This window comes from Priapulus caudatus, unplaced genomic scaffold, assembly GCF_000485595.1.
Source record: "Priapulus caudatus unplaced genomic scaffold, Priapulus_caudatus-5.0.1 Scaffold375, whole genome shotgun sequence".
Classification (NCBI taxonomy): domain Eukaryota; kingdom Metazoa; phylum Priapulida; class Priapulimorpha; order Priapulimorphida; family Priapulidae; genus Priapulus; species Priapulus caudatus.
The window spans coordinates 206,061-233,736 of NW_014577436.1; the positions used below are offsets into that span (position 1 = coordinate 206,061).

The window sequence follows — 27,676 nt, forward strand, 5'->3', positions numbered from 1 at the left end:
ATGCAGTTTGGACTGCCATAAGGAAAATTGCACCTTTTTTGTTTCCTTTTTTCCAAATCAAAACGCAACTTTCCAACCTAAGAACTCCCAATCAACAACATTAATTATCAACATCAAAACTCACAAACTCAAACTAATACAATTCTTTCAAATAAAATCACAACATCCGAAAATGAAATAAATTAAAACCCAACAATCTGAATGTTTCTCCCCACGTGGCCCTACTCGCCTTCGCCCATAGCCACCAATCGCCACTTCACACCAAACCTTTGCTTACATGCTCTGATTTACTCCTGACACAGCTGCCACGGCACAACAGCTGACACACACACCGCTGTCGCGTGCGCTTTCGAGGTTGTCTGAGCGCCAATGCACGCTAAATATACACAAGGCAGAGGACAGCCGCCCGGCCCTTGCGGACCACCGCATAATCATGGCACCCAACCATTGGCGTTCCCGGCCCAGAACGACCCTAGCAACCACGACTCTATCGTCGTTCTCATCGTCCTCCTGCGGCTCTCGGTGCCCTGCAGCCCAGACCGCTTGTCAGCTGATTATTGCGTCCATACGATATAGGCGGCCCGTCGAGACTGCAAACGCGCCACAGCCAATCCGCCTCTCCTCTTCCCTTGGTTGAGTGGCAGGTGTCGGTTTTTTTGCCTTCTGGAAGCTCTTTCACGATCGGCCAACACCACAAATGGAATAAACTCTCACCAGACAAGATATCAAAAGGCGACGACAAACGTACAAGAAACGCAAAGCAGCGAAAGGAGACACGGAGGCCTAAAGTCTGATGCCACGAACGGCGACACCCGGAGCCCTCGCGCGCCATAGTCCGTCGCACTACCTACGAGCGCATACAAGCTCTTCTGCGAAAGGCACAGACAGTACTCGCTACGAGAGTAGCTGCCACAGCGACGCAATATATGTGCGCCTTCCCGAATCCTGGAGAATTCCACAGTAGACAACGATCACAGAGTGCACTCCATCAACCGCGCATCTTTGACATCACACACACGAAACTCAATTTCGCTTACCCAACATCGTGTATCGCGATGTTCCTCCCCCCCGCGCGGAGAACGGGACGCCATCCATGTTATTCTCCAAGCCCTACGCGAACACAGATACCCCGGGATCTTCAAGGTTCACATCACCGGTGCACTCGGGGTTGAACCACTCCACAGCGACCAGCAGCCTAGCCGCAGCGCTCTTCCCGACACTCCTGCCGCCCGCAGTACAGACGCGCTCACAGACCAGAGCTGTTCCACCTCCCCTCTTCTCCACACTCCCTTCAACTCTACACCGGTCGCAAAGACTACCAACGCTTGCACCGAGCCAACGTTCGTGCGACAGAACCTCCTGGGTAGTCGAGAAATTCTTAAGCTCCGGCGAAAGCCTTATCAAAAATACCCAGCACTCCGTGATAAGCACAGACACAGCTGGTCTGAAGAGTAAGCGCAATGCATTCCTGGGATATGCAGCGATTAAGGCACTGTGAAAAACATTTCGATTTAGTAATTATTTCTATTTTATTTTAATAATATATAAATATAATATAATTTTATTTTATTTTAAATTTTATTTTATTTGAATTCATTTTGATTTGATTTGATTCCTTAGTTTTGAAAAGTTGATTTTGATTATGATAATATGACTTTTATCATTTGAAATATAAATATTAATATTTTTTCTTTGCATTTGCTTTTTTTTCTTTTCACGTTCAAATTTCATAACAATTTTTTTTCCCTTTCATAGACTTCATAAGCATTAATAAAAAGAATGAAAAGAAGAAGAAAATAAGGACAAAAGTGCAATTTTCCTTATGGCAGGCCTCCCATACGGTGATGTATATAACAGGTATAAAGATATAATATAATAATATTCACAGAGAAGGCTTTGTGGAAACGCTAAATAGAATAAATAAATAAATTAATTTCTAGTAATTTGTATCCAATTCCCATTCTCTAAGGGAGGAGTGTTACTGCCCTAGGTTCTAGGGTTATTTTCAGCTAATTATAACGCGTTATAATTAGCTACATAAAAAGTTTCATGTTCAAAAATCACCCATTAGAACATTAAAAAATGTTTTTAAACCTAACCGCTACATATTGATTACAACGAACCAGTGCGCCCTAACTCACATCGCACGATCAATGAATAAGATATACAAAACCACTTCCAACCAAAGAGAGATAGAGATAGATAAATTTCTTATTTACAATAATACATAAGAAATAGGAAATCTTATAAATAAGTTTCAGTTATAATATGGATAAATTTGCCCTAAAATGAATATCGTTCGGTTAAATAGCATTTAGGTATAAATATAATTGCACTTTTGTGATTAGCCCTCGGTCTGTAACCTGCAAAATAAATTGTCAAATACACAACTTTTTGGGGGTGGCAGCACGGTCGCAGGTGTCATGGCGCCGTTCAAATTTCGTAGCGTTGATGTGTAAATAATTATAACAATTAAATTAGGTATTTGGTAACAAATACGTGTGGGTATAGACGATTTGTTATACAGTAAGTACAGTTGTATGCAGTACAATCCTAGAGGCTACTGTCCCTTAAAGTTGTGGAAAAAGTATGAACATTTTATTATCATATAAAAACTATATAAACTATAAAAACTCTATTGTGATGTCACAGATGACTCATATATAGCCGTTCACCCTGCTTAGCTAAAAATGCTTTGCTTCATTATTATATATTACATTACATTATATCAAGCAGGTTAAAGTATTATTAGCTCTTGATTATATATATATATATATAGTGATACCTTTCACATGCCGACCACACCCGTGCATACCCTTGATAGACCGTATGGGTGGTTGAGGGGGGTCACAAATAATTATATTCTTCAATAATAGATATTTGATAGGTGTTGAAAACATTTTATGCATAATTATTATATTTTTGAATCTGACAACAGGTTGGTAATCATTGATTATCTGATTTTTGTATAGGCACGGGAATCTGGTGGTATAAGAGGCCAGTCTATATGTACACACACGCACACGCACACGCACACGCACACGCACACGCACACGCACACGCACACACACACACACACACACATACAGGTTGAACACCATAAGTTGAAACTATAGTAAGGCCCTGGGCAAGGGTCAGTAGCCAGTTACATGTGTGACCTCTCATCTGCCCTGTGCAAGGCTGTGGTACCAGGTTATAATTTTTATAACAGAGTATAATGTTCATGGCAATAGGCATAAACAATTTCCAATGCGCAGGAATAAATACGTCCAAATGCCAATAGAACCTTGGCATACATTCGTTTTAACTACTGCCACAATAGTACCTTGGAATTTATGTAATGGTGCAGAATAGACTGGAGCTCTGCATTCTGGCTCCTCAGTGACTGAGTCTCACTTAGCAGGCTGGACCTTTCTTGCAACACATTGCTGCAAATATATATAGAAGCCAACGTTACCACACTTTATGGACTTAAATTTTGCATTGAATCAAACCTAATATGTATATTACGCAAGTTTCAATGAATATATTTCGTGAATATATTCTATATTATATCTTTCGTGATGAAAGAGACAAACTAAGCGCTATATTTGTTCGAGCCTGTAAACATTTCAAAACACACATAAAACAAACTAAATCTAAAGCTGTTAATTTCCACTTCGAACAATTTCTCCTAATGGGTAGTAGATGGTAGTTTGGAAATTGTCACATAAAATTGTGTTCATGTAAATACTGAGCACATAAACTGATAATACTGAGCTGTGGACAGGGGCTGCCACTCTGGGGTCTGTGTGGAACCAAGCCGAACCACCTCCCCACGCTCTGCGTGTAACCCCCACTTGCTAGGCCGCGTGTGAAACACCTTTCCCTCTCTCGTGGTCCAGTGTAGAACACTGAACCCCTTCTCTAGGGCTTGTATGGATTGCCAACCTTCCTCACCAGGCCTTATCTAGTTTCCCCAAATAAGCACTATGCGGAGCCCTCAAACCCCCTTTCCCCTGGCCCTGCATGAAACGTTTTTGTCACGCAAATTAATGCAGCATGCTTGACTAAGGATTTACACAAGCAGCTTCATATTTAGGATCAGCACACTACACGTTCATCTTAAATAAGAGAAAGGCAATGGAAAGAAAGCTACCTGTAGCTATCAAGGCCGCTTAGCAATGCCTTCCACACACTCTCCTTCTTATCATTCATAAGTTGCAAGAATGACTGCCAGTAAGTGGAGTCTCCTGAATCGTCTCTCTCTTCCATGGCAGAGATTTTCATGCTCTGCTGTTTCTGCTGGCCACTGAAGCAACAGCACATTAGCATTTACATTATATCTCTGTAATTACAATGTCTGGTAATAAAAATACTATCAACGGTGATATCATATATTATGAGATAATGTACCTATTGTGTTCACCTATGATCTATTGAACCCTTTAAAATTTTATTGCTTAGAGTTTGCGTATAATTTATCAAATCGAAGTCTCAACCTTGCAGCCCTATAATTATTATAACACTGACGTTTCACTGCTTTAACAAATATTGTTAAAATGTTAACATACCTCGTCAAAAACCAAGAATTGCATACATGTTAATTCGGTCTGAGCCTTTAAACAATCCTACAACAACGTGAAATCAGTAGAGCAATAAACCTGAAGAAATACTGACTTGTATATGGAACACTGAATAAGAGTGTTACCCTTAAGAGCCGTTAAAAGGTTTATTCTCTTGTTTGCAACCATGCTTGCAACAGTGCAACAGAGCAAGAGAAGTTTGTCTGAAAGATTGTGTGGCTTGTACCACAAGTTCACGCTACTCAGCACCAGTTAATCCTACCTTCCGGTGCTACTATATACAGTCAATAATTTTTAACAAATAACAGTAGATCCCTTATTACATAAATGCTAAACACATAAATGATTGTATATAATAACACAGCTAGGATACATGTTGGCACAAATGGTTGGCTCAAGGTGTGTTTGTTTAGAAGGAAACACTCACCCCATTTTTATTTTCATTCGTTTTTATCAAGTAGCGAAAGAAATTTGGTATTTGGTTACCATGACAATGATAACTATGAAGCCAGACTTAGGTTAACAAAATTGCCCATGGTTTTATTATCAGGCCACAGATTGAGCGTATCATTGTATCCCCCACTTACACGTGGTGGTAATTACGTTTGAAGAAATGGTGATTTTATCCAATAATCCAGAGTTCAGGCTGCTCTGGCATCGACGACAGTGAGTTCGCGCTCAATTATTTCAGGATGTTCTATGGGTCGAGTCATCATGCGATTCATTACAATTTTTTCTAAAACTTTTTTTTACTAATTAGCATGCAAGTCTGGAACAGACATAGCGTGAGCGCGCGCATGCCAAACAATGCAACTTTGATTCTTCCCTGTAAGTATCTTCTTTCGGGGTGGATACTGAGTTGCACAAGGACTGTCTACTAATTAGGATGGTTTGGACATAATGAGCTGCCACCTGGCATGACTTCCGTAACCAACACGTTTGTTATTTGTGTAGCGTACGTACACATCATAGTAACGTCGCAAATATTTGGACTGGATTATACAAGTAAACACTACGGAACCCCAGCTATAGCCTCAGACAAGTCACACTTACATGACAGGTTTGTGGTGGTCTTCTGCAAACCTACGCAGTGCCTTTAAAACATCATTGCGCTCTATCAGTCTCATTCCCAACTGCTGCGTTAGAGCAACTGATCCTTGGGGGCTCGGAGTCGCGGTATCTGGCTACAACACATCATGCACAGTTACATGCAAGCACAACATTAACGTGATATTATTCAACATAAAACATTCATCATTCATTCTAATAAACCCACCTCACCCTACTGCAAATGAAAGATAAGCCCCATAACCCATGAGTTCTAGTAGAATATTGCTGTAACGTCTGGTGTTTGTGTTAACTGTTAAATACTCTGGCATGTGCATCGTGCATGTGCACGCATGCTATGATACGACTAAATGTGTAATTTTGTTGACAAAACAAGAAATGTATCCCAAACACAGCTCTTCTGTAAGTGAGAGAAAGTCAACATAAACTTCAGAATTGCTAATCTAACTTATGTATAAAGTCTTTACCTGCATAAAACTGTCTTTAATAAAGTAAGGCATCAATTTGTCAATATCCTCTGCTCTCTCAACTCCCAGTACCTACAGTGAAATTAAATAATTCTGTAGAAGCCAAGAAAAACGACTCGAAAAATCGTGTTGCTTGCTTCTCTACTCAACCGTTTTCAACTATATATAAACTATACATATAAGTTTTTCTTTGGCAAGCACGCACGTACACACTCACACTAATACAAGACAATGCATGGGCTCATTGTATTAGCTTCCCATGGCTCTTTCAGATAGGTTAAAAGCAAGACAGAAAATGCTCAACTAGCCTTTCGATTATTAGCAATATATATTGTGCTTGCTTTTAAAATTAATGAACGAGAAGTGCACTTCTTGAACTTTACAGTAAAAGACATGGGAAGAGGAAAATTCGGAAGAGAAAGCAGTAAAATAGTTAGCTTGATTGCAGGTAGCAGGCATAAAAATGACCGGTGAAGAAAAACACTGAAAACCTCACGCAGGCGGCGGGGGGGGGGGACCCGAGGCGAGGGGGACCGGGTCACCCTCCCGTAGGGAGAATTTTTTAATTTTGGGCCGGTCGAATCAAGAGACGCAGGAAGTGGGGGCAGGGGGGGCGGCTGCCCCTCAAGCAAAAAGTGGCGTGGGCGGGGCAAAACCCAAAAGACCCACCCAAAAAAAGAGAGTGGCGAAAGAAAAAAAAGTGTATGAGCTAAGATGACTTGCTTACAGTATACTAATAATAACGTTCAAAAAAACTAATTTATACATGTCCATTTTAAGTTTTCGCTGCCCGCCGCTTAGGCGTGATGGACAGCTCACGTCGCCACACAACGCGCTCCACGCACACACGTCCACACACACTGCGCTTACGCACCCACACGTCACACACCGCGCTCCGCACACATCGCACAACACCTTGCGGCTCCACGCACACAAACGCGCTCACGCACAACAGGCGCTCACGCCAACACGCGGCTCACGCACACACGTCGCACACAGCGGCTCACGCAACAACGTCGCCACACGCACTCGCACGCCACACGTCGCACACACCGCGCTCACGCCACACACGTCGCAGCACAACGCGCTTCACGCATCCACACGGGGGCGCACAACACGCGCTCAAGCACCACAAAACCGTCGCACACACGCGCTCACGGCACACACGTCGCCACACCACGCGCCTCACGCACACACGTCGCACACACAGCGCTCAGACGCACACGACGTCGCACACAATGCGCTTCCACGCACACACGAGCGCAACTCACGCACCACACGCGTCACGCACATACGTGCTCACGCACACACACGTCACCCACCCACACGCGTTCACGCCCACACACGTCGCACACAACTGCGCTCACGGCACACACGTCGCACATATGCCGGCTCACGCACATACACGCGCTCACGCACACACCGCGCTCACGCACACACGTCGCACACACGACGCTCACGTACACACACGCTGCACAGCGCACACATGTCGCTCACACGCCGCTCCTAACGCACCACACGTGTATACAACGCGCTCACGCAACACACGTCGCCACACACACACACGCGCTCACGCACACCATCACACACACGCGCCTCAAGCCACATGCGCCTCCACGCCAAAACCACGCGCTCACGCACACACGTCGCGCATACCGCGCTCACGCACACACGCACACACACAACGTCGCACACATGCACTCACGCAAACACGACGCTGACGGCACCACAACGTCGCACACGACGCGCTCACGCACACACGCCGCCACACCACACACGCGGCTCACCGCCACCACCACGCGCGCACGCCCACCACGTCAAGCAACTGGCTCACGCAACACACGTGCCACCACACGCGCTCACGCACACCACGCAACACACTGTCGCGCACACACGCATCACGCACACACGTCTACGCGCTACGCGGTACCGTCTAGCTTGCTGCAGCACGCAGTAGACACGGATCGATTAAAACCTGTGCGCCTGCATGCTATATATGCCCGTGGTAGATTACGGAATGCTGCACGTGAACTCGGTTAAAAAACGGCAAAACGCGAAACAATTTTGGGATCGGAAAAAATTGCGGAAATCCGTGGAAACGCGGAAAATTTTCATGCCTGAGATTGAGCTTTTCTCTTGCTATATGCACAGTTGCACACGCATGCACAGATTCACAGGCTTGCATGTGTGCTCACATAAACACCCACATACAAACAAACAAACAAATATAGGCTTATATATGTATTTGTGAAATCATACCACAATAGTGTACACATTTCTGTACAACTGTTCACACGTACCGAAAATATTGAATCCATACGTATTAAAGATTTCTCTTCCTCACTTCTTGGTGATAAAAGTTCATCAAGTTTTTCCTCCATCAAGAAATTCTGCAATGATAAAATATTTTTAAAAAAGATTAAACATCCTCAAATTGTTGAAAGGATTTCCTACAATACTCTTGCTCGTACTCTTTTTTATTCTGTATTTAGCAAGCGAGGTGTTAGGAATACACTCTGTAACCTAGATGGCGGTGGCGGTGACAGTCGTAGTTGGGGGGTGGCATTGGTGGGTGGCGGTGGCGGCGGCGGTAGTGGCAGTGATGACAGCACCGGTGATTTGAGACATACTTATATAATGAGTAGTAGCTAGCTATTACATGAGTACTGTCACTCAGCGGTCTTATTAATGCGATTTTTTTTCAACTAGCAATTGATTTTTTTTTTAAATGTTGAATTTCCTGGATGTAGGTACACTGTATATATGATGCAGGCTATTGGGTCCACAATTTTTAACTGGACTATAAGTTAGTAGTCTGTGTTATATTGAGCTTATATAATTATTATTATTATCTAATAGACAGAGCGTGTACGGGCACGAAAATGTCCTGGAATTTAATCTGACTCCTGAAAATACAGATATTTATATCTTTTCTTTTGAAAAAGAAAACGAGTGAGGATATTAACTATTTCTCATTCAATTAGGGCTACACCTTTGACTGAGTTTTAATCAGTTCTGTGCAATATCGAGCTGCTTTACCTCAGGTATGTGGTGCACCACAGAGATGACCTCAGAGAGACATCGAGAAATAGGATGAAGAACTGCGCCAAGAGTAAGACGAACGTGTTGCAACTGATGCCGGCAACAGTTGACGCTGAGCAAAGTAGCACATTAAGATCATTACCGATTCAGATGATAAAAGCTCCATTATTCTTCTCATGAGGTGGTTACTGAGATGGTCTGTGGACGATGCCTTGCTGGCTGCAGAGGTCGCCCTGCTACCTGTCCGATCTCTTCCCTCATGCACTGAAAGGAAGCGACAGCAATCATATACACACTTTAGTTGTAAAAGTTTAGTGTTTGGAATGAACAGATCTATAATTAAAAACTAACGACTATATATATATATATATATATATATATATATATTAATATTACTTTCAGTATTTTACAGTCATTTCAGGTATAACGTCTTGAAGGTGGGCAAACGTTCACAGTTAGCATTATGACAAAGAAAAATATGTAAAGCGGTACTTAGAAAACCTATAAAGAGAATATATCACCAAAGAAAAAGTATACGCGTTTCACTCCCTGCGACGGTTCCGGTCATGTGACTATAATTAGGTGCATAGACCCAAGATGTTTCCTAAGTAAATAGATGTCCATAGCCTGCCTTATCTGTACGAGGCGCTTCAGAGCTACGAATTCAATGTTGAATTGTCATTGCACTGATGATTGGCCCATTCATTGCTCTAGAGAACTCGGTATAAAAATTACACTAATATGACATTTCTATTGCCATGAATACCATAAAAAATGTTCTTTGGTTTAAGTACTTTTAATTATTGATTAACTACAGAATTTTAGATCATGACATTCTTGTGTATATCTAACGTGATTTCAATTTGTTTTAATATTTCCTACAGAGAATATGTCTATATACTATATGTTAGCCAAAAGATTCACAGAAAATTCAGACTGGCCAGGCACTGGCCACAAATAGTAATGTAGGAGATTTCAAAGCCTATTGGATGAAAATATAATACAGGCTCTATTTAATATTTGGCCAAACATGGAAACTATTTGAGCTTCAAACAACTTTCTAATTAAAACTGCTGCATGGTCAGTGGTATTCAATTGTACTTCATTGTTGTGTAACTGACACAGTTTCGATCCAACAGTCACACATTAAATTTTTCAAATTGCCTGCAGAAAAATTTCCTCTGTCCCACTCTAATCTTCAATTTCAATATAACGGCATGCAATCCACAACCCACTTATCGTTTACTTAGAGAGGTTGGGGGTGATCGAGAACTGTACTAAGTAATACAGAAGAGCACATTCCTGATGTGGAGAATGCAGCGTTAATGGGCGGTATGCTGCCATTGCACATCCAATCTGCTGTTTTCCATGAATATCCTATACTCTTCTTAGAATTTTCTTTACAACATCTTGACCTTATGTCGTAAATTACAATGAAACAAGGGAACGTTTACAGTTAGCAAGGTCACAAGAAAGGATTATGTTGGTGAATCTTCCCTCTTGCATACTTTATACTCTCAAATTTCAATTTAATCCAGATCTTAAATTAGACAGTTGCAAATACTAGTGTATGCAAATTTCACATATAATCTAGAGCAATTAAGCTCTGTCGTGAAAAAATAATTACCCACCGTCTTATAATATACATTAGTATAGGGCCATAGAAAAATTATAATCAATCAATATAGTAACATTTGTTGACGAGCAGGTTCTAAAACTGGATGCGGGGGAGGGGGTCCTACGATGTTATTAAAACCAGTTATATCTTGCTTTATAGATGTAGAGCGAACTATGAAACTTATATTTTATTTAAGAGTAGACTGTTCTGTAGCATGTTGTCTTGCAGCTCTTTTCGGGTTACAATCCGTTCACGCCTTAAGACTGTCTGGCTGTGCATGTGCAGATGGTCAAGTCTGTCGGTCAGGCGGGAATATTCTGGAGATATACTACAGGAACAGACTTACAGAACCCTGCGACTTTGGCCACACTTTAATGACAGGTAGGCAACTTGCTGAGGGAAATGGGGAGAAGAGGGAGGAGAGATTAGAGAGGGGGCAACGCCTATAGGCTTTTCCTAGCGATTACTTTACTGGGCTCATTCGAGGTGCAACAGATGTCATGGAACCTGCCTTGCCAGCACTCTGTGACCTGGAAATGACGGTGCCTTGCTTTTAGATAAATCTTCTAGCTGCTAGATATTCTTTCTAGTCATCGTAAGCTTTGTTCTCATCCCTAATATAACACCAGCAGTTAGTAATTGAATGGAAGTTGATTTATTCAGTTTTTCCTTAAAACAATTACCTAGAATTTACTTTACTATTGTAATGTTTAAGAGCGGTAATGTTACATATTAACGATATTGCAGTACTCAAAAAATTCAACAACGATACAATAAGATAACCCACCTGGCTGGGGGGGGGACTTTATCATAGAAGTTACTGTGAAAGAGCATGTTATTCATCAGCCTTTAGCTTTATAGAACCGAATACCTGACAGGAAAGAAACTTCTGCGCTGCCAAACACATGAACAGTGCCACTGTGAATCTTTATAAATGGTCATTGTGATGGCCCAGGGCAACACAGGTGACAATCAACGAATAAGCGCGTATATAATAAATAAAAAAGTAAATAAGGAAAAGTTACTGCCTATAATCCCGAGCAAGCTGCAAAATTACCCGCTGTACTAGCTTCTTCTGTTTGACAGCCTTGCTTTCTCAGGTTGTTCAGAAGTCTTGGAGCCTAAGCAAGGCATAAATATTAAAGCATGGAGCAAGAGCACTTTTAAGCACATATAACTTATTAACTATGCATGTATATATTTAAATAGACGATTTATCAGAGTTGCACCAGAGAAGGACATGTCTAAGTACCTATCCGAAGTTCTTTTAAAGCTTCCGGGTAGAATCACTTCTCTATCTTCTCGCTTCACTCTTTCTTATTCCCTGCAATAGGAATCAACAAGATGTTGCAGAAACACGAGCCGACTATTTCAGCTCTGTAAAATGAGACACTATCAACCCACACTGTTAATATAGGCAGAAGGTATTACGTTAGATGCTGTATTTGCTGGTCTATATCTCTTGGTCGTTGCGTGCCGTGTGTCGGGATCAGCCAGGCTGTTACGTGCGTTGCGTGTGGTGCGCCGCCGCGCGTACGTGCGCCCGCCCGCGCGCCCGCCCCGCGACCGGCGATCCCCCTGTGTGTCGTGGGCATATGTGTGTCTGTGTGAGCGTAGGACGTGCGTACGTGCGCGCACGTCTATCAGCCTGTTAATCTAGAAATTTAGGAGCACCTTACTTACCGATCAATAGACACTCTTGCGCTCAGGGAATACCACACATCAATACCGAAACATGAAGTTTTCCGTTATTGGAACGGAAACCAACGAAACCAATCGCGACGCACAACGACGACAAACGAACATCAGAAACCCACAGAACCAAGAGCGGAAGCAACAAAAACGGAAACAAATAATTATCATAACAGACAAAACTTAATTTAAACAGGTAATAACTTAATTAAATAACACTGGACAACAGTTGCATGTTAATACCAAATGTAGCGAGGTTATTCAGATGATTGACTAAGGACGAATAAAGTTCCTAACGGCCCTATAAAGAGTTCACTCAAGCGTAAATTGCTGACATTACTACTGAAGCATAGCGTAAGCCAATAACAATCTCAGCTATTACAGAGGCACTAGACATTATGCGAGACCGACTTACTTAACACCAATGCAATGGACAAAAGTGAAGTAACATGCGAGAGAAGACGGTAGAGCGATGAAGAGAAGGACGTACCAAGACCAGTGAAGCGACGGGGGACGACGGGGCTAGCGCAGGACGGGACCGGATGCAGAGGGCTTTCCGGAGTTGACAGCGGAGCCAAGGCAGCCGTAGACGAGTAGGTAAACGAGGTGGACCAACGGCCCGGAGACCGGCTGGGAACGGAGGAGACGAAGTAGACGAGTCAGAGAATGTAGAGAGGTCTGAGAGAAAGAAGGTAAGAGTGACGCGCGTTTGAGATCGGTAAACGAGGGGCCCCTGGCGTAGCGAACAGGTAAAGGAAGGGCAGAAAACTCACCCGCCCACTGACCGCCGGCCACGTTTGGCAGAAGAGCTAGAATAAGCAGTTCGTGTTGCAGTCTGCGCATGCGGCGAACTTAGCACGAATTCTGCGGGTCAAGTCATCATCTGCTACAACCAATATGGTCGTGTTCGACACCAACAGCTACACCGATACGCATGCATCTTATGGTCGTTGTAATGCTACAGTTGTACGCGCCGCGACAACACACCTGTGCACGTACACGTGACGTGCGTGTGCACGTACCGTTCGTAGCGTGCGTGCGTGCGTTGTGCACGTAACGATTCGTTCGTTCTGTGCTGTGGCGTTGCTGCGTGCGTGCGTGTGCTGTACGTTTCAGTCCGTTGCGTGGCGAGCGTGTGTGTCGTTGCATGCACGTACACGTGCGTTGCGGTGCGTATCAGTCAGTGCGCCATGCGTGCAGCTGCGTAGTGCAGCATACCACGTGAACATTGCCGTGCGATGCGTAGCGCCCGTACACTGTGCGTGACCATGCGTTGCGTTGTGCATGATAACATGCGTGGTGCGTGCGATGTGCACTGTAAAAACATGCGATTGCTGCTGCGTGTGCACGTACAGTCCGTGCGTGTGCACGTAAGAGTGGTGAGTGCGTACGTGTGCACGTAATTGAGTGCGTGAGTGCGTACGTGTGCCACGTAGAGTGCCGTTGCGCCAGTGCGTGAGGGCTGCACGTGAGCGTGCGTTGTGCGTCCGTGCACGTACACGTGCGTAGCGTGCGTTAGAAGTCACAGCGTAGCGTGGCCGATGCGTGCGTATGTACGTACAACGTCGCGTTGCGTGGGTGCGTGCTGTGCGTTTGTGCACGTCACGTGTCACGTGCGTCGCGTCGCCGTCGGCCGTGTGCACGTACACGTGTGGCGTGCGTGTGCACGTACACATGCGTGCGTGCGTGTGCACGTACACATGCGTGCGTGCGTGTGCACGTACACGTGCGTGCGTGCGTGCGTGCATACGTGCGCACGTACACGTGTGCACGTACACGTGCGTGCGTGCGTGTGCACGTACACATGCGTGCGTGCGTGTGCACGTACACGTCCGTGCGTGTGCACGTAAGAGTGCGTGAGTGCGTACGTGTGCACGTAAGAGTGCGTGAGTGCGTACGTGTGCACGTAAGAGTGCGTGCGCGCGTGCGTGAGGGTGCACGTGAGCGTGCATTGTGCGTGTGCACGTACGCGTGCGTGCGTGCGTATAGACGTACACGTGCGTGAGTGCGTGTAGACGTACACGTGCGTGCGTGCGTGCGTGCGTGCGCACGTACACACGAAACCAGAAAACACTAAAACACATGTGCAAAGACACTGACTAGTCTGAATATGTTATTCGGGGTATAGCTAGTTCATCATATTATATTGTTATGTTATATCAAATATTAAACCAGGGTTCGAAATTACCTGTAGCCCCTTAGTTCAAAACTACCAGATTTACTGACAGATGAGTAGATTGCAGCAACAAATATTCCGGTGGACTACCTGACTGTCAGCGTCAACTTAACTTAGTCTTGTCTTGTCAGTTTTGTCTAACACGGATATATAAACTCAGAAATCAAATGATTGTGATCTTTCCAGCAAGTGTTAACTTTAAACCGCCAATTAGCAAATTTACCTAAAATCGTTTTCATTATTACGTATTCTGAACTACACGAATTGCTCACAGACTACCAGATTACAAAATCTAATAGTCCGCATGACTACAAGTCAAGGAATGTTAATTTCGCACCCTCTTAAACCAATATACGATATTAGAAACTTTATTCAAATCACTTGTTTTTAATTTGGATTGATCCAATGATCAATCAATCAATCAATCTATTTAGCTACCTATTTATCTGTCCGTCCGTCCGTCCATCTATACATCCATCGACCCATACATCCATATATATATATATATATATATATATAATTACATATATATTATATATATATATATATATCCATCCATCCATCCATCCATCCACTAGCTAGCTAACCATTTTTCTATCTATCAATACACGCCCACGCGCACGCACGCACGCATGCGTGCACACACCCACTGAGTGTATGAGCGTGTTTGCGTGCATCAAAATTACTTTATACTTGTACTAATAATTTGGCGCATATAATGAGCCACGAGCGTATTAACTTTACCTAAGACACTTGCTCTCACGCAAGGAATATCGTACATGCCTGAAACGGCTAGGAAAACATCAGAAATCAATATACTTTAATTTAAAAACGCGGCTCGCTTAATCTCCATTAAGTAACGTGCCAGGAAGCCTCGTGGCCACACGCATCCAAATTTAGTAACTTTTGTGTAAAATCACTCAAGCAGGTAATGTCATATATGAGGCTCATAATGATTTCCTGGCACACCGTGGTAGCCTAACTTTCAATGTCTAGTAGAGGGACGTGTGCGATACACTCGGGGTGTGCGTGAGCTGTCGTTCCGGTGAGACGCCAAGACGTAGCACGACAACCACTAACGATGTGCGCCACTATAAGATATGCTATCGGGAGCGATAATGATGTCGTAATAGGCATGCTGCAGAGATGAAAACGAGCACACAGGTCAAATTAGACGACGTTTGCTTGGTCTAGGACACAGAGGATAAACGTCGCTTTGGGTGCTGCATTAGTTTTACTCAGCCTGCTACAATGCTAGGGTGTGTGTAGAAAAGCAACTTGCAATTTAACGAAATTTACCGTGTACACGTTGTTGCGTCGAAACAACTACGAAGAAACCCAAGAAGTACGTGTTAGCATACGGACAGAGGCTGTTGTCTACACACTACCTGACGCACGCGACAACGAACGTGTGATATTTCATACGTGCATAGGAGACGTACACATACAACACGTAGGCGTCTCATCAGCGCTAAAGGTTTGTCATGTACTTTTCTGTCGCATATTTTTAAATATGTTGGCTTCATTTAATAGTCTATTGCCAGGCATATATCGCTGAACTAATTTCCATTGCTAGAAATTTACACTGCCTCAAATTTGGTCTGTGGATTTTTATAACAAGCAGATCTTACCAGATAATTGTCATTTTATATGCGTTAAGCATTTTAGAAACTATAAGCATTACCTATTGCGTCCAGGTAAATAATAGAAATATTGGGAAATATGAAGGTTAAAAACACAGGGGCTGATTTTAAATGATAATCCTGTGCCAACTATTAAAGCTTCAGTACTCTTGTGCACATCTCCGTTTCCTCTAGGAATCAGACCTCCTACCTCAAAAATGGTGGCTTAGAAAAAATGTTAGAATTTATGTATTATGACTAATTTCTTACTAAATAATAAGTTTTAACATTATATTGAGAAAACGAATTACGATAGTCTATTCAACCTGGATTTGTTTAGAATTATCTTTGTACTTTCATGGCCAACTGACACAAATTGTTGATGATAAAAGTTACTACCATTATTCCTTGTGAATAGGGGCCTACTACTGACATTCTAGACAGTGGAAATTCGTATTGTCATATATAGCATGCTGCAAAAGTAATGGAATAATGTTAGAGATTGAAAGATAATATCCATGACCGTGTAGCTCGTGAAAGCTGATACAATTACCTAAATTAGTTAATCAAATTTGAAGGAACGAGCCAGCCATCCGTTATTTTAACGCTATCAATTACTATCTGGTGTAAACAGGAAACACAAGCCGAAAGAAGACTGCTCATCGGCGCTGTTAGCAACGGAATTCTTCACCTAACACAGAGGACTCGCGTTGCCGTAAAGGACAGGCAAGATGAATAACACCGTGTCAGAGAACTACTCATCCAAATGGGTAGACTACGCATGCATAATTAACAAGCCGGAACCCATGCCGAGTTTCAACATCGCTCAACTTCTCATCTCTCTACCCATCATAATTGGAAACTCTCTTGTCATCATGACCGTCGTGAAAACACACAACCTGCACACTGTTCCCTACTACTTCATCAGCAATCTTGCGATGGCAGACCTGTGGGTCGGACTGGTACTGTTTGCTCACGCTGCATCCTTTCTGCTGACACTGAAGCCATTTAAATGCATCATCATCTGGTGTGCCATTCACCAGAACGTTAACCTGTGCGCGATTCTGGCATCGGCCCTCCTTTACACGGCTGTCACAGCGGAGCGCTATATGGCCATCGTTCATCCGCTACACAGTGAACTCTACCTGCCAGAGAGGAGAGTAAAGCTGGTACTTGGAGGAATTTGGGCCATAGTCTTCATTATTTTAATGATAGGTATGGTAGTATATATAAAAGCTGGTAGCACGGGTTTCCAGTGTACAACGGCTTTCGGAGGGGAGTATTTTATTTTCTGGTTATGGATAACTGCGATATTTGGTCCGATATTATTCCTGACCATGGCCTATTGCTACGCGAAAATCATCACCACAGCAATCCACCATCAGAGAGCTATTAATGCCATTTCTAACCAGGTTGGAGTATCTGTGCAAGCTTTTCAACAGAAAATGCAAATTGTTAAAGCTCTAGTTCTAACAATTGGTTTGTCACTCTTGTGTTGGCTGCCAGCATTGCTTGCATTTTTCATCGCGTTGAAATGTGGATACTGCGGCTTAACGCCTGAGAATTATCAGTGGGGGACCCTACCAACATTCGGCAACTCTATGGCAAACATATTTGTTTACAGCTACAAACTGAAAGAGTTTCAAACTGCACTGCGAAAAATTCTTCGCATTTAGTTAGAATAAATTCAGGCATGTGTGATTAGTGATTAATACGGCTCAATCAGACATATTAGCTGATTAGCAAGAGCAGTATTCTTGTATTCGATTCATTTGCCAGAAATGGTTTCTTTCCGATTTTTTGGATAACATACATGGTGCGATTAATCCTCTAAACTTCAACTAACTATAAGTTGTCCATAAGAAGTATAGAGATAAAGTTTGGCAAATATTATATTGACTGAAAAAGATCGAAACACCTGCTCTGTTCTACTTTTATACAACAAAATGTAAGATCTTCATGTTTCCTTAAGAATGAGAATGGGTATTTACGATAATGCAATATATAAATATAAAAAAAATAAAATAAATATATATATATATATACATATATATATATATATATATATACTTCAGTATTTACATCATTTCAAGGTATAACCTCTTGAAGGTCAAAACGTCAAGTAAGCATTTATGAAGAAAAAATATGTAAGGGTACTTAGAAAACCTATAAAAGCAATATATCACCAAAGAAAAATAACGGTTTCACTCCCTGGGTTCGGTCATGTGACTATAATTAGTGACCATGACCAGATGTTTCCTAGTAAATAGATGCTCATACCTGCCATTATCTTAGAGGCAGCTTCAGAGGCTGAATTCAATGTCTGATTGTCTTTGCCACTGATGATTGGCCCTTCATTGTCTAGAGAACTGGTATAAAACATACACTAATATGACAATTTCTATGATGAATACCATAAAAACATGTTCTTGTTAAGTACTTTATAATATTGATTAACTACAGATTTTAGATCCATTGACATTCCTATGTTTATATCTAACGTGCTCTTCAATTTGTTTTAATTTCTACAGAGAATATGTCTATATACTATATGTTAGCCAAAAGTTGCCAGAAATTCCCTGGCCAGGCACTGGCCACAAATTAGTAATGTAGAAGATTCAGAAGCCTATTGGATAGAAAATTATAATAACAGGCTCTCCATTTAATAATTTTGGCCAAAACCATGGAAAACTATTTGGCCTTCAAAAACAACTTTCTAAATTAAAACATGCTGCATGGTCAGTGGTTTCAATTGTACTTCATTGTTGTTGTCACTGACACAAGTTTCGGTCCAACAGTCACACATTAAAATTTTTCAAAATTGCCTGGAACAAATTACCTCTGTCCCACTCTAATCTTCAATTTCCAAATAACAGGCATGCAATCCACAACCCAACTTCATCGTTTACTTTAGAGAGGTTGGGGGTGATCGAGAAATGCTACTAAGTAATATCAGGAGCACATTCCTGATGTGTGAAAATGCAGCTTACATGGCGGGTGGCTGCCATTGCACATCCAATTGCTGCTCATGAATAATCCTATCCTCTTCTAGAATTTTCTTTACAAACATCTTGACCTTTGTCGTAAATTAACATGAAACAAAGAACGTACAGTTTAGCAAGGTCAAAGAAAAAGATTAGTTGGTGAAATCTCTCCCTCTTGCATCCTTTATACTCTCTAAATTTCAATTTAGATCCAGAATCTTAATTAGACATGGCAAATACTATGTATGCAAATTCACATATAATATCCTAAGCAATAAGGCTCTGGTGAAAAAATAATTCCCACCCGTCTATTATACATATATAGGGCCATATAAAAAATTCTAATCAATCTAATATAGTAACACTTTGTTGACGAGCAGGTTCTAAAACTGATGGGGGGGAGGGGGTCCTACGATGTTATTAAAACCAGTGTAAAATCTTGCTTTATAGAATGTAGAGCGAACTTTACTGAACTACTACTTTATTTAGAGAGTAGACTGTTCTGTAGCATGTTGTCTTGCAGTGCTTTTCGGGTTACAATCCGTTCACGCTTAAGCACTGTCTGGCTTGTTGCTGTGATGGTCAAGTGTGTCGGGTCGGGGGAAACTTTCCTGAGAATATTAGCTACAGGAAAAGACTTACAGAACCCTGGCTTCTGCACAACTTTAATGCACAGTAGGCAAACTGGAGGGAGGAAATGAGGGAGGAAAGGAGGGAGAGAGAGATAGAGAGGGGGCAAGCCTATAGGCTTTACTAGCGATTACTTACCTGGGCTTCATTCATGCACCAGATGTCATAGAACCTCTTAGCATCTGTGACCTGGAAATGACGTCCCTTCTTTTGTAAATCTTCTAGCTGCTCAGATATTCTCTTGTAGTCATCTGTCAAGCTATTGTTCTCATCCCTATATAAACACCAGCAGTTGGTAAAATTGAATGGAATTGAATTTATTCAGTTTTTCCTTAAAACAATACCTAGAAATTACTTTACTTATTGTAAGGGATTTAAGAGGATAATGTACTAACACTAATATAAGATATTGCAGTACCAAAAAATTTCAACAACATAACAATAAAGATACCCAACCTAGGCTTTATTCATAGATTTTACTGTAAGAGCCTGTATATTCATCAGCCTTAGGCTTTTAATAGAACCACGAATACCTACAAAATAGAATTCTGTGCAACACATGGAAAAGTGCCACTTGAAATTTATACAACTGGTCATTCGTATGGCCAGGCAACACAAGGTGGACAATCAAAAAATAGGTAAATAATAAAATAAAAAAGTAAATTAAGGAAATTTACTGTATAATGCCGAGCAGCTGCAAAATTACCTGTACTGCTTCTCTTGTTTGACAGCCTTGCTTTTCAGGTTGTTCAGAACGTCTTGGAGCCTAAGAAGGATAAATATAAAGCATGGGCAAGAGCACTTTTAAGCATATAACTATTCACTCATGCATTTATATATATTAAATAGACATTATCAGAGTTGGCAGAGAAGACATGTCTAAAATACCCTATCCGAATTTTTTTAAATTCTAGAACTACTTCTCTAACTCTTCTTTCACTCTTTTATTCCCTGCAATGGAACCAAAACAAGATGTTGCAGAAAACACGAGCCGATATTTCAGCTTGTAAAATGAAGCACACTATCCAACCACACTGTTAATATAGGCAGAAGGTATACGTTAATGACGTATTGCTGGTATAGTCTTCTTGGTGATTGGTGCGTGTGTGTGTGTACGTGCGTGCGTGTGTGCGCGCGCGTACGTGCGTGTGTGTGTGCGTGCATATGTGTGTCTGTGTGAGCGTGCGTGCGTACGTGCGCGCACGTCTACAGGCCTGTATAGAATTCTAGAGCAACCTTATTACCGACTCATACACCTCTTGCGCTATAGAAATACCCACACATCAATAACGGAAACATGAGGTTTCCGTTATGGAAACGGAAACCAACGAACCAACGGAACCAACGAACCAACGAACCAACGAAACCAACAGAAACCAACGGAAAGCAACAAAAACGAAACACAAAATAATATAAACAGCACAAAACTTAATTTAACAGTAATAAACTTAATAAAATAAACACTGACAACAGTGCATGTATACACAATAGTACGAGGTTATTCCAGTTGATTGACAAGGACGAATAAATTCCCTAAACGGCCCTATGAAAAGATTCACTCAAGCGTAATGCTGACACTACTACTGAAGCACTACGTAACCAAATAACAATCTCAGCTATACAGAGGCAACCTAGACATTAGTGCCGAACCACTACTTAACACCAATGCTGGACAAAGTGGTACATGGAGAGGAGGTAAAAGATGAGAGAAGGTAAAGGAGTGAAAGCGGACGAGGTGGATCAGGCGAAGGAACGGGGAGATGCCAAGGAGCTTGGTGACACGGAGAAGGCAGAGTAGAGGTAGGTACAAGAGGTGGACAAGGGGAGAAGGTGGAGGAGGTAGACGAAGTAGACGAGTCAGAGAATGTAGAGGGTCCTGAGAGGAAAGAAGGTACAGAGGAGGTGAGGAGGTAAACGAGGGGTAGCGTAGCGAAACAGGTAAAGGAAAGGGAGAAACTGGAGTTGGCAGAAGAGCTAGAATAAGCCAGTTCGTAGTTGCAGTCTGCGCATGCGCGAACTTAGCCACGAATTCTTCCGGGTCAAGTCATTTGTGACAAAATATTTCGTGTTTCGACCATACAGTACACATACGCATGCATCTATGTCGTTGTAATGCTACAGTCTTCGCGTGTGCACGTACACGTGCGTGAATAGATAGATAGATAGATAGATAGATAGATAGATAGATAGATAGATAGATAGATAGATAGATAGATAGATAGATAGATAGATAGATAGATAAACTGATAGATAGAGACAGATAGATAGATAAATAGGTAGTGATACAGTTATGTATGTAGCTAAAACGTACTTTTGCGTGCACTCATATGTTCGGCCTTCATAATAACTTTTTTATGAGCATAAAAGGAAACTTATCTGGAATAAATTATGGCATTGTGTAACCAATCAAGAGCCGTGTTACATATAATCTATTCCTGGCAAAATTATTCGCTACCCTATTAAAAGGCGTCCTTACCAGTAATACCATGGATAGCGCATGGCGTAAGTTCTTTAAAAAACCGAATGCTAATCTAAACGTAATCTAATCTAAACAGCACGGACACAGGGTTCTACTAACAGGGGGGTATATACAGTGCACAGGTGGTTCACAGCGGCCTGGCCCGTGTGCCGACTGTTCATAGAAATCCGTTCTCTGAGTGCTGTAACATCATGTTATAGATATAGATGGAGTACTTCTAATTTCCTCGCCACTAAACCCAAGCAACTGATAGCTAGTAAGAAAGGTTGTCATCTTTAGCACCATTGTTCGTGGAAAACAATGCAAAGAATTAAATAACGAAATAGAAGTATAAAGATAAAGAAAGTAAGGGGAGAAAGAGTGAAGGAGAGACAGAAAGAAAGAGAGAGGGAGAGACAGAGAGCAGAGAGCCAGCGATAGCACAGGAGATAAAAAGAAGGGGACAAAAATATAGTCAGGCAGATAAGGACAAAGAGGTATCGCAGGGGAGAATCGAGAAGAGTAAAGCTTGGGACACACTAGGCAATTTTTCAGGCGACCGAGTCGGGCGACTAAGTGGACACACTAGGCGATTTTCAGAGCGATTCATCGGCGATTTTTCTCCCTCTGCAACACTAAAACATTCGTGCCACCTAGATTGATAGTCACATGATCGAAAATGGCACCGTTTGATTGGCTGATGAATTGTACATTCGGGCGACTCATTCGCCGACCCGGACACACTAGGCGATTGTAGTCGCGCGACTCAAATAATCGCCCGATTTTATCAAACGTTTGATTCGGGTGACTCGGTAATTCAACTCGAAAATCGCCGGCGATTCACTAGACACACTGGGCGATTTTCACCAGCGATTATCGCCTATAGTGTGTCCGGGGCGCGAGCGAGTTGATATATACACTGTATATAGTTGTACTACTATGTTGCAGTGAAGATAAATAAGTAAAAGTAATGCCTTTACTTGGCATTCGGTGGTTATTAGGTTCCGTATCTCGGAAATCCGGTATTTGATCGAGATGGGGTATTTATACCGAGCCAGCTGTTTACACGAAGGATGTGTGAATTCGAGGCTTAGTAAGTGCCGTATTTTATCGAGCGTTTACAGGAACAGATAATTCCGTATTTAACAATTCGGAGCTTAGCTGGTGCGACATATTATTCTAGCAATCTAATCTAATCTTGCTTATCCGTGCTTAATAAGTGCGGTATTTGTTAATTCCGAATTTAATAAGCACCGAATATCCGTCCAAGTCTCGAATTATTTAATCGTGTAAACGCTAAATACGGAATCTAATCGACCGTGTAAACGCCGCTAATTATCATTATTGTGGCACACAGCAGATTTGGCATTGAATGAAGGATGCTCATTGCCTGCTGGTAAATTGCCAGGAAATAGGGTGTACGTGTCATGTGTATTAAATGTAACCAGAAAGTGTTACGAACTGGTAGATGCTCTGGCCAATAGTTGCCATGTGCTGCATAAGCTTTGTATTTATTTGGGTTTTACTACCAGTATGAATCTTAAGAACGTTAAGTTAAATGGACTTTAGCTAAAAGTATTGTTAGGGCCAAAAGACTCACGTGATAATAACTACAGAAAATAATAATAATAATATAATAATAACAGAAAATAACTTATGTGTCATGTATTACATTTATGTCTCAGCAGCAAATGAAGAGCAAAGCTGCAGTGCTATACCTGTAGAATTATGCATACTATATGTATTTTAGCATAAACCCAACTATATACAGTGCATGCCATGACTTTAGTAACTATATTGTTACAGCAGATATATTGAGAATTTGTGTCTGTGTGTTGATTGTCTGGGTATATCTGTTAGTAATTTAAATTGGGGGATATATTTATCATTGGCAACTTAACATCAGAATGCATTATAACATGTTTTATTAATTCAGAAATTCATATAACTATATATACGTTTAGACATTTTTACCATTATTTCTCGCATGATTATAGTAAAATGCAGTTTAAATTCAAGTCTATATTCAAATTTAAAATGTTAATAAGCTAAGTTGACTAATTTCAAATGATCGTAACTGCAAAATTATTTGTGTTTGTTTGCATATTACCCTGTTACATTGTAAAAAAAACTTACAGATTCCATCTGTAAATCCAGTTATATTGTGTTTTGTCTTATTTTTTGTTAATCAAACTAATCAATCAAAAGATGACCTAGTGCATGAACTACAATATTCTCTATCCTTACATAACTTATGGAGGAAAATGAATATGTAAGCAGGAATCAACAGAGTACCTGAGGAGTGAGGAATACTGTTTATTTTCACACATAATAACAACATTTTTACAACAATATTTAACACATAATAATTTACACCAATATTACCACCAATAGAATGCCTGTGACATATGCGCTACCACACACCACTTGTGCACTTACCGGGTTATTTTGCGCTTCTGCTGAGACTTGGTAATTGTATTCTCCTCATCACGTTTCTTTAGGACTTGGAAATTGTATTCGAGTTTTTCCTGGTTTAACTGATAAGTTGCCTTCATCTGTTGAAGCTGTTGCTCTAAAATCTAGGATAACACAAAGTTAAAGTGAATTATATATATATAATATTCCAATATGATTAAGTTCAAATTCAACTTTCATAATTATATTACCAAGTGAAAATAACAGCAATTGCTGCAAAATAATTTAACACGAATGTCAGTTTTTATGTTATTATTTTGTACATAAAAGTAACTGTAGTGGGATACACAAGGAATATTGTTTTGATATTATATCTTTGTTACTTACACTGAGGATTTAATTCGTTTTACACATAATTACTTCTCCATAGCTTAATACATTTCACATGCAATACTTTTATTGTGTACAACAATACATGTTCACAATGCATTATAGGAATAAACTTCTCAAACATATCTACATATAGTTATATTTCAAGATCCACACACAATGGAAGTGACTTACCTGTACATCTGTTTCCAGCTTGATTTTGACCTGGTTAAACTCCTCCGAGTCGTTTCCACGCAGATGGTCTAGCTGAAAGTCGTGCTCCTCCACGTACTTGTCTCGTTTCTTCATGTATTCTAACTGCACAGTCACACAACAAACACATAACTATAGTCTACTGTTTAGTGGCAGATTCAGGATTTTGGACAGGGGTGCCTGTCGTATGTGTATGTGCCTCTGAAATGTCACGAGTGTCGAAAACTGCAGAAAAATTTAATAATTGGACTTATCAAGCTTAAATAATTAATTGTGTATTTGGGAGGTAATTAACCTATCTACCAACACAAAACAGATACTGTTACCTCGGTGTCTTGTCTAGTTTGCATCATATGCTCCAACTTCTTTTTGCTATTTTGGAGCAATTCCCTTCTTTCAGACTCGAAGGCTTTCTGCAACAGCATAAATAAACACGTAGCACTATAATACAATATACCACATATTTATATATTACCATACATTCATTCCTTTCTAGTATAAGCTCTTGTTATGCTATTTATCCATGAAAGATTTTATACGAAAATTTTATTCTTTTTTTATATTCAGCACTATGTATCAAATGAATCAAATAAATTATCAGTAAACATGAACAACAAAACATTCATCAAACTATTATCAAAACCATCCAACCATGATCATTCCTGATCATTCTGTTATAAAAGCAATAGGTACGGATGAAAGCTATGTAGTTGGCCTGCCTAAATATAACTGTACTCCTAGTGTATCTTGTTAATACACAGTTCCACGTGAAGTATCTACCTTTTGCAACATATAACCCTATTAAATATAATATGATGAGCAGAGAAATGTAAAGATATGATACTATTTATCAAAATGTAGTTTAAATAAAAACGTTACTAGTTAAAACAAAACTTTAATAGAAAAACATGGTTCCATACCTCTATGTCATTCAACTCATTCTTGTAAGAACGATTAAGTGACTTTATGTGCTCATCAATTCGCTCCATCAATAGATCTATGTCCTCTGCTTGTTTCTTCAACTGTTTTACATAGTGGTCGTCTTTCCTGTACATTTCCTAAAAATTGAATAAATAATCTATATCGATCATCTACTATAAAAAAGTGATGTGTCCAATACTGTGCATACTGTGCTATCTACTGGATATATATATGTGGGCTTCAGGTAGTTTGTAGGAGGACTGTAACTCTAAATTCTTGGTGAAGGTTTCATTGAATTCTTATAAGGTTCATTGTAACGGTGATTTGGTATAGAATGACCCAAATAACACATTAGCCATGTGCAGCCACGTTGGCTGCTGGGAATTTAAAGCATGCATCGTTTACCTTCTGAAGTTCACTGATTAACCTGTTTTTCTCATCAATGACAGCCCCACAAAGCGACTTCTGTTTCAGTAGCTCCCTATACAACTCTTCTGGAAGTTCCTGGTCCATAGCACTTCCCCACTTGTCAGTGATCTGTATAAAAATAATAAAAGAATCCAACAGAGAAAATTAAACACAATAGTGCATTCTTTTACATAATAACCATTCTGAACATTGCAGTGTGCACTGTCAAATCAGTTAGAGGTTATTATTATCAGACTGATCCAATGCCGATGCAATGGATTTACCCCATCTATAGAGCATGACCAGTATAGTATTCAACACTATGTAGCTTTGAAATTTACGTAATTTGTTTAAATTGGCCATATACCAGCTGCAAGTGCACCCATATCGCGAACAATTTAATTTTATAGCTTTGTGTGTAGAATATATTAAGGACATAAAGGTCTTTGAAAAGAGTATAATCCTGACGTATTGTAAATTCTGAGGCTGGCGTTTAAGGCCTGTACTCAGCGTTGTTATTTGGTGCCCTTGGATGTATTTTAGACCTCATTTTTGGGGAATTAATAAAAATTATAAGAATTGCTTAAAGTAAGTATTTCCAGGGACAGGATCTAAAGGGGGAAAGTAATCCACCCACAAATTCCCCACAACAAAAACTGTACACATACATACATATCATAAACTAAAGTGTAACTAATTACCAAATTACCTCATCAAATTTGTCAGAATCTGCCCTAGACTCAGCTTCCAGCCTTTCCAACCTTCAAATTACATGAAACCAAAATTAAACATGTGTCAAAAAACCAACATTATCTATCCATCCACCCATCCTTGCATCCATCCATCCATCCATCCATCCATCCATCCATCCATCCATCAATCAATCTATCCATCCATCTATCCACCCACCCATCCATCCATCCATCCGTCCATTTATCCATCCATCCATCCATCCATCCATCCATCCATCCATCCATCCATCCATCCATCCATCCATCCATCCATCCATCCATCCATCCATCCATCCA

At 41.0% G+C, this 27,676-nt stretch overlaps 1 protein-coding gene across 1 annotated transcript in view; it reads right to left on the reverse strand.

Moving 5' to 3' along the window:
• The window catches only part of LOC106809678 (dynein regulatory complex protein 1-like), a 39,107-nt gene that overhangs the window by 4,356 nt on the left and 7,075 nt on the right, over positions 1-27,676 (reverse strand). Inside the window, exons 3-18 of the mRNA XM_014812848.1 lie at positions 27,358-27,409; positions 26,646-26,777; positions 26,240-26,377; positions 25,646-25,732; positions 25,302-25,424; positions 24,762-24,901; positions 20,571-20,630; positions 20,003-20,138; positions 19,241-19,326; positions 18,531-18,619; positions 9,285-9,406; positions 8,401-8,490; positions 6,101-6,172; positions 5,619-5,749; positions 4,139-4,291; positions 3,326-3,428 (exon numbers count right to left, since the gene is read on the reverse strand). Coding sequence (XP_014668334.1) covers positions 3,326-3,428; positions 4,139-4,291; positions 5,619-5,749; positions 6,101-6,172; positions 8,401-8,490; positions 9,285-9,406; positions 18,531-18,619; positions 19,241-19,326; positions 20,003-20,138; positions 20,571-20,630; positions 24,762-24,901; positions 25,302-25,424; positions 25,646-25,732; positions 26,240-26,377; positions 26,646-26,777; positions 27,358-27,409 — 1,714 coding nt within the window. The remainder of the gene's footprint in view (positions 1-3,325; positions 3,429-4,138; positions 4,292-5,618; positions 5,750-6,100; positions 6,173-8,400; positions 8,491-9,284; positions 9,407-18,530; positions 18,620-19,240; positions 19,327-20,002; positions 20,139-20,570; positions 20,631-24,761; positions 24,902-25,301; positions 25,425-25,645; positions 25,733-26,239; positions 26,378-26,645; positions 26,778-27,357; positions 27,410-27,676) is intronic.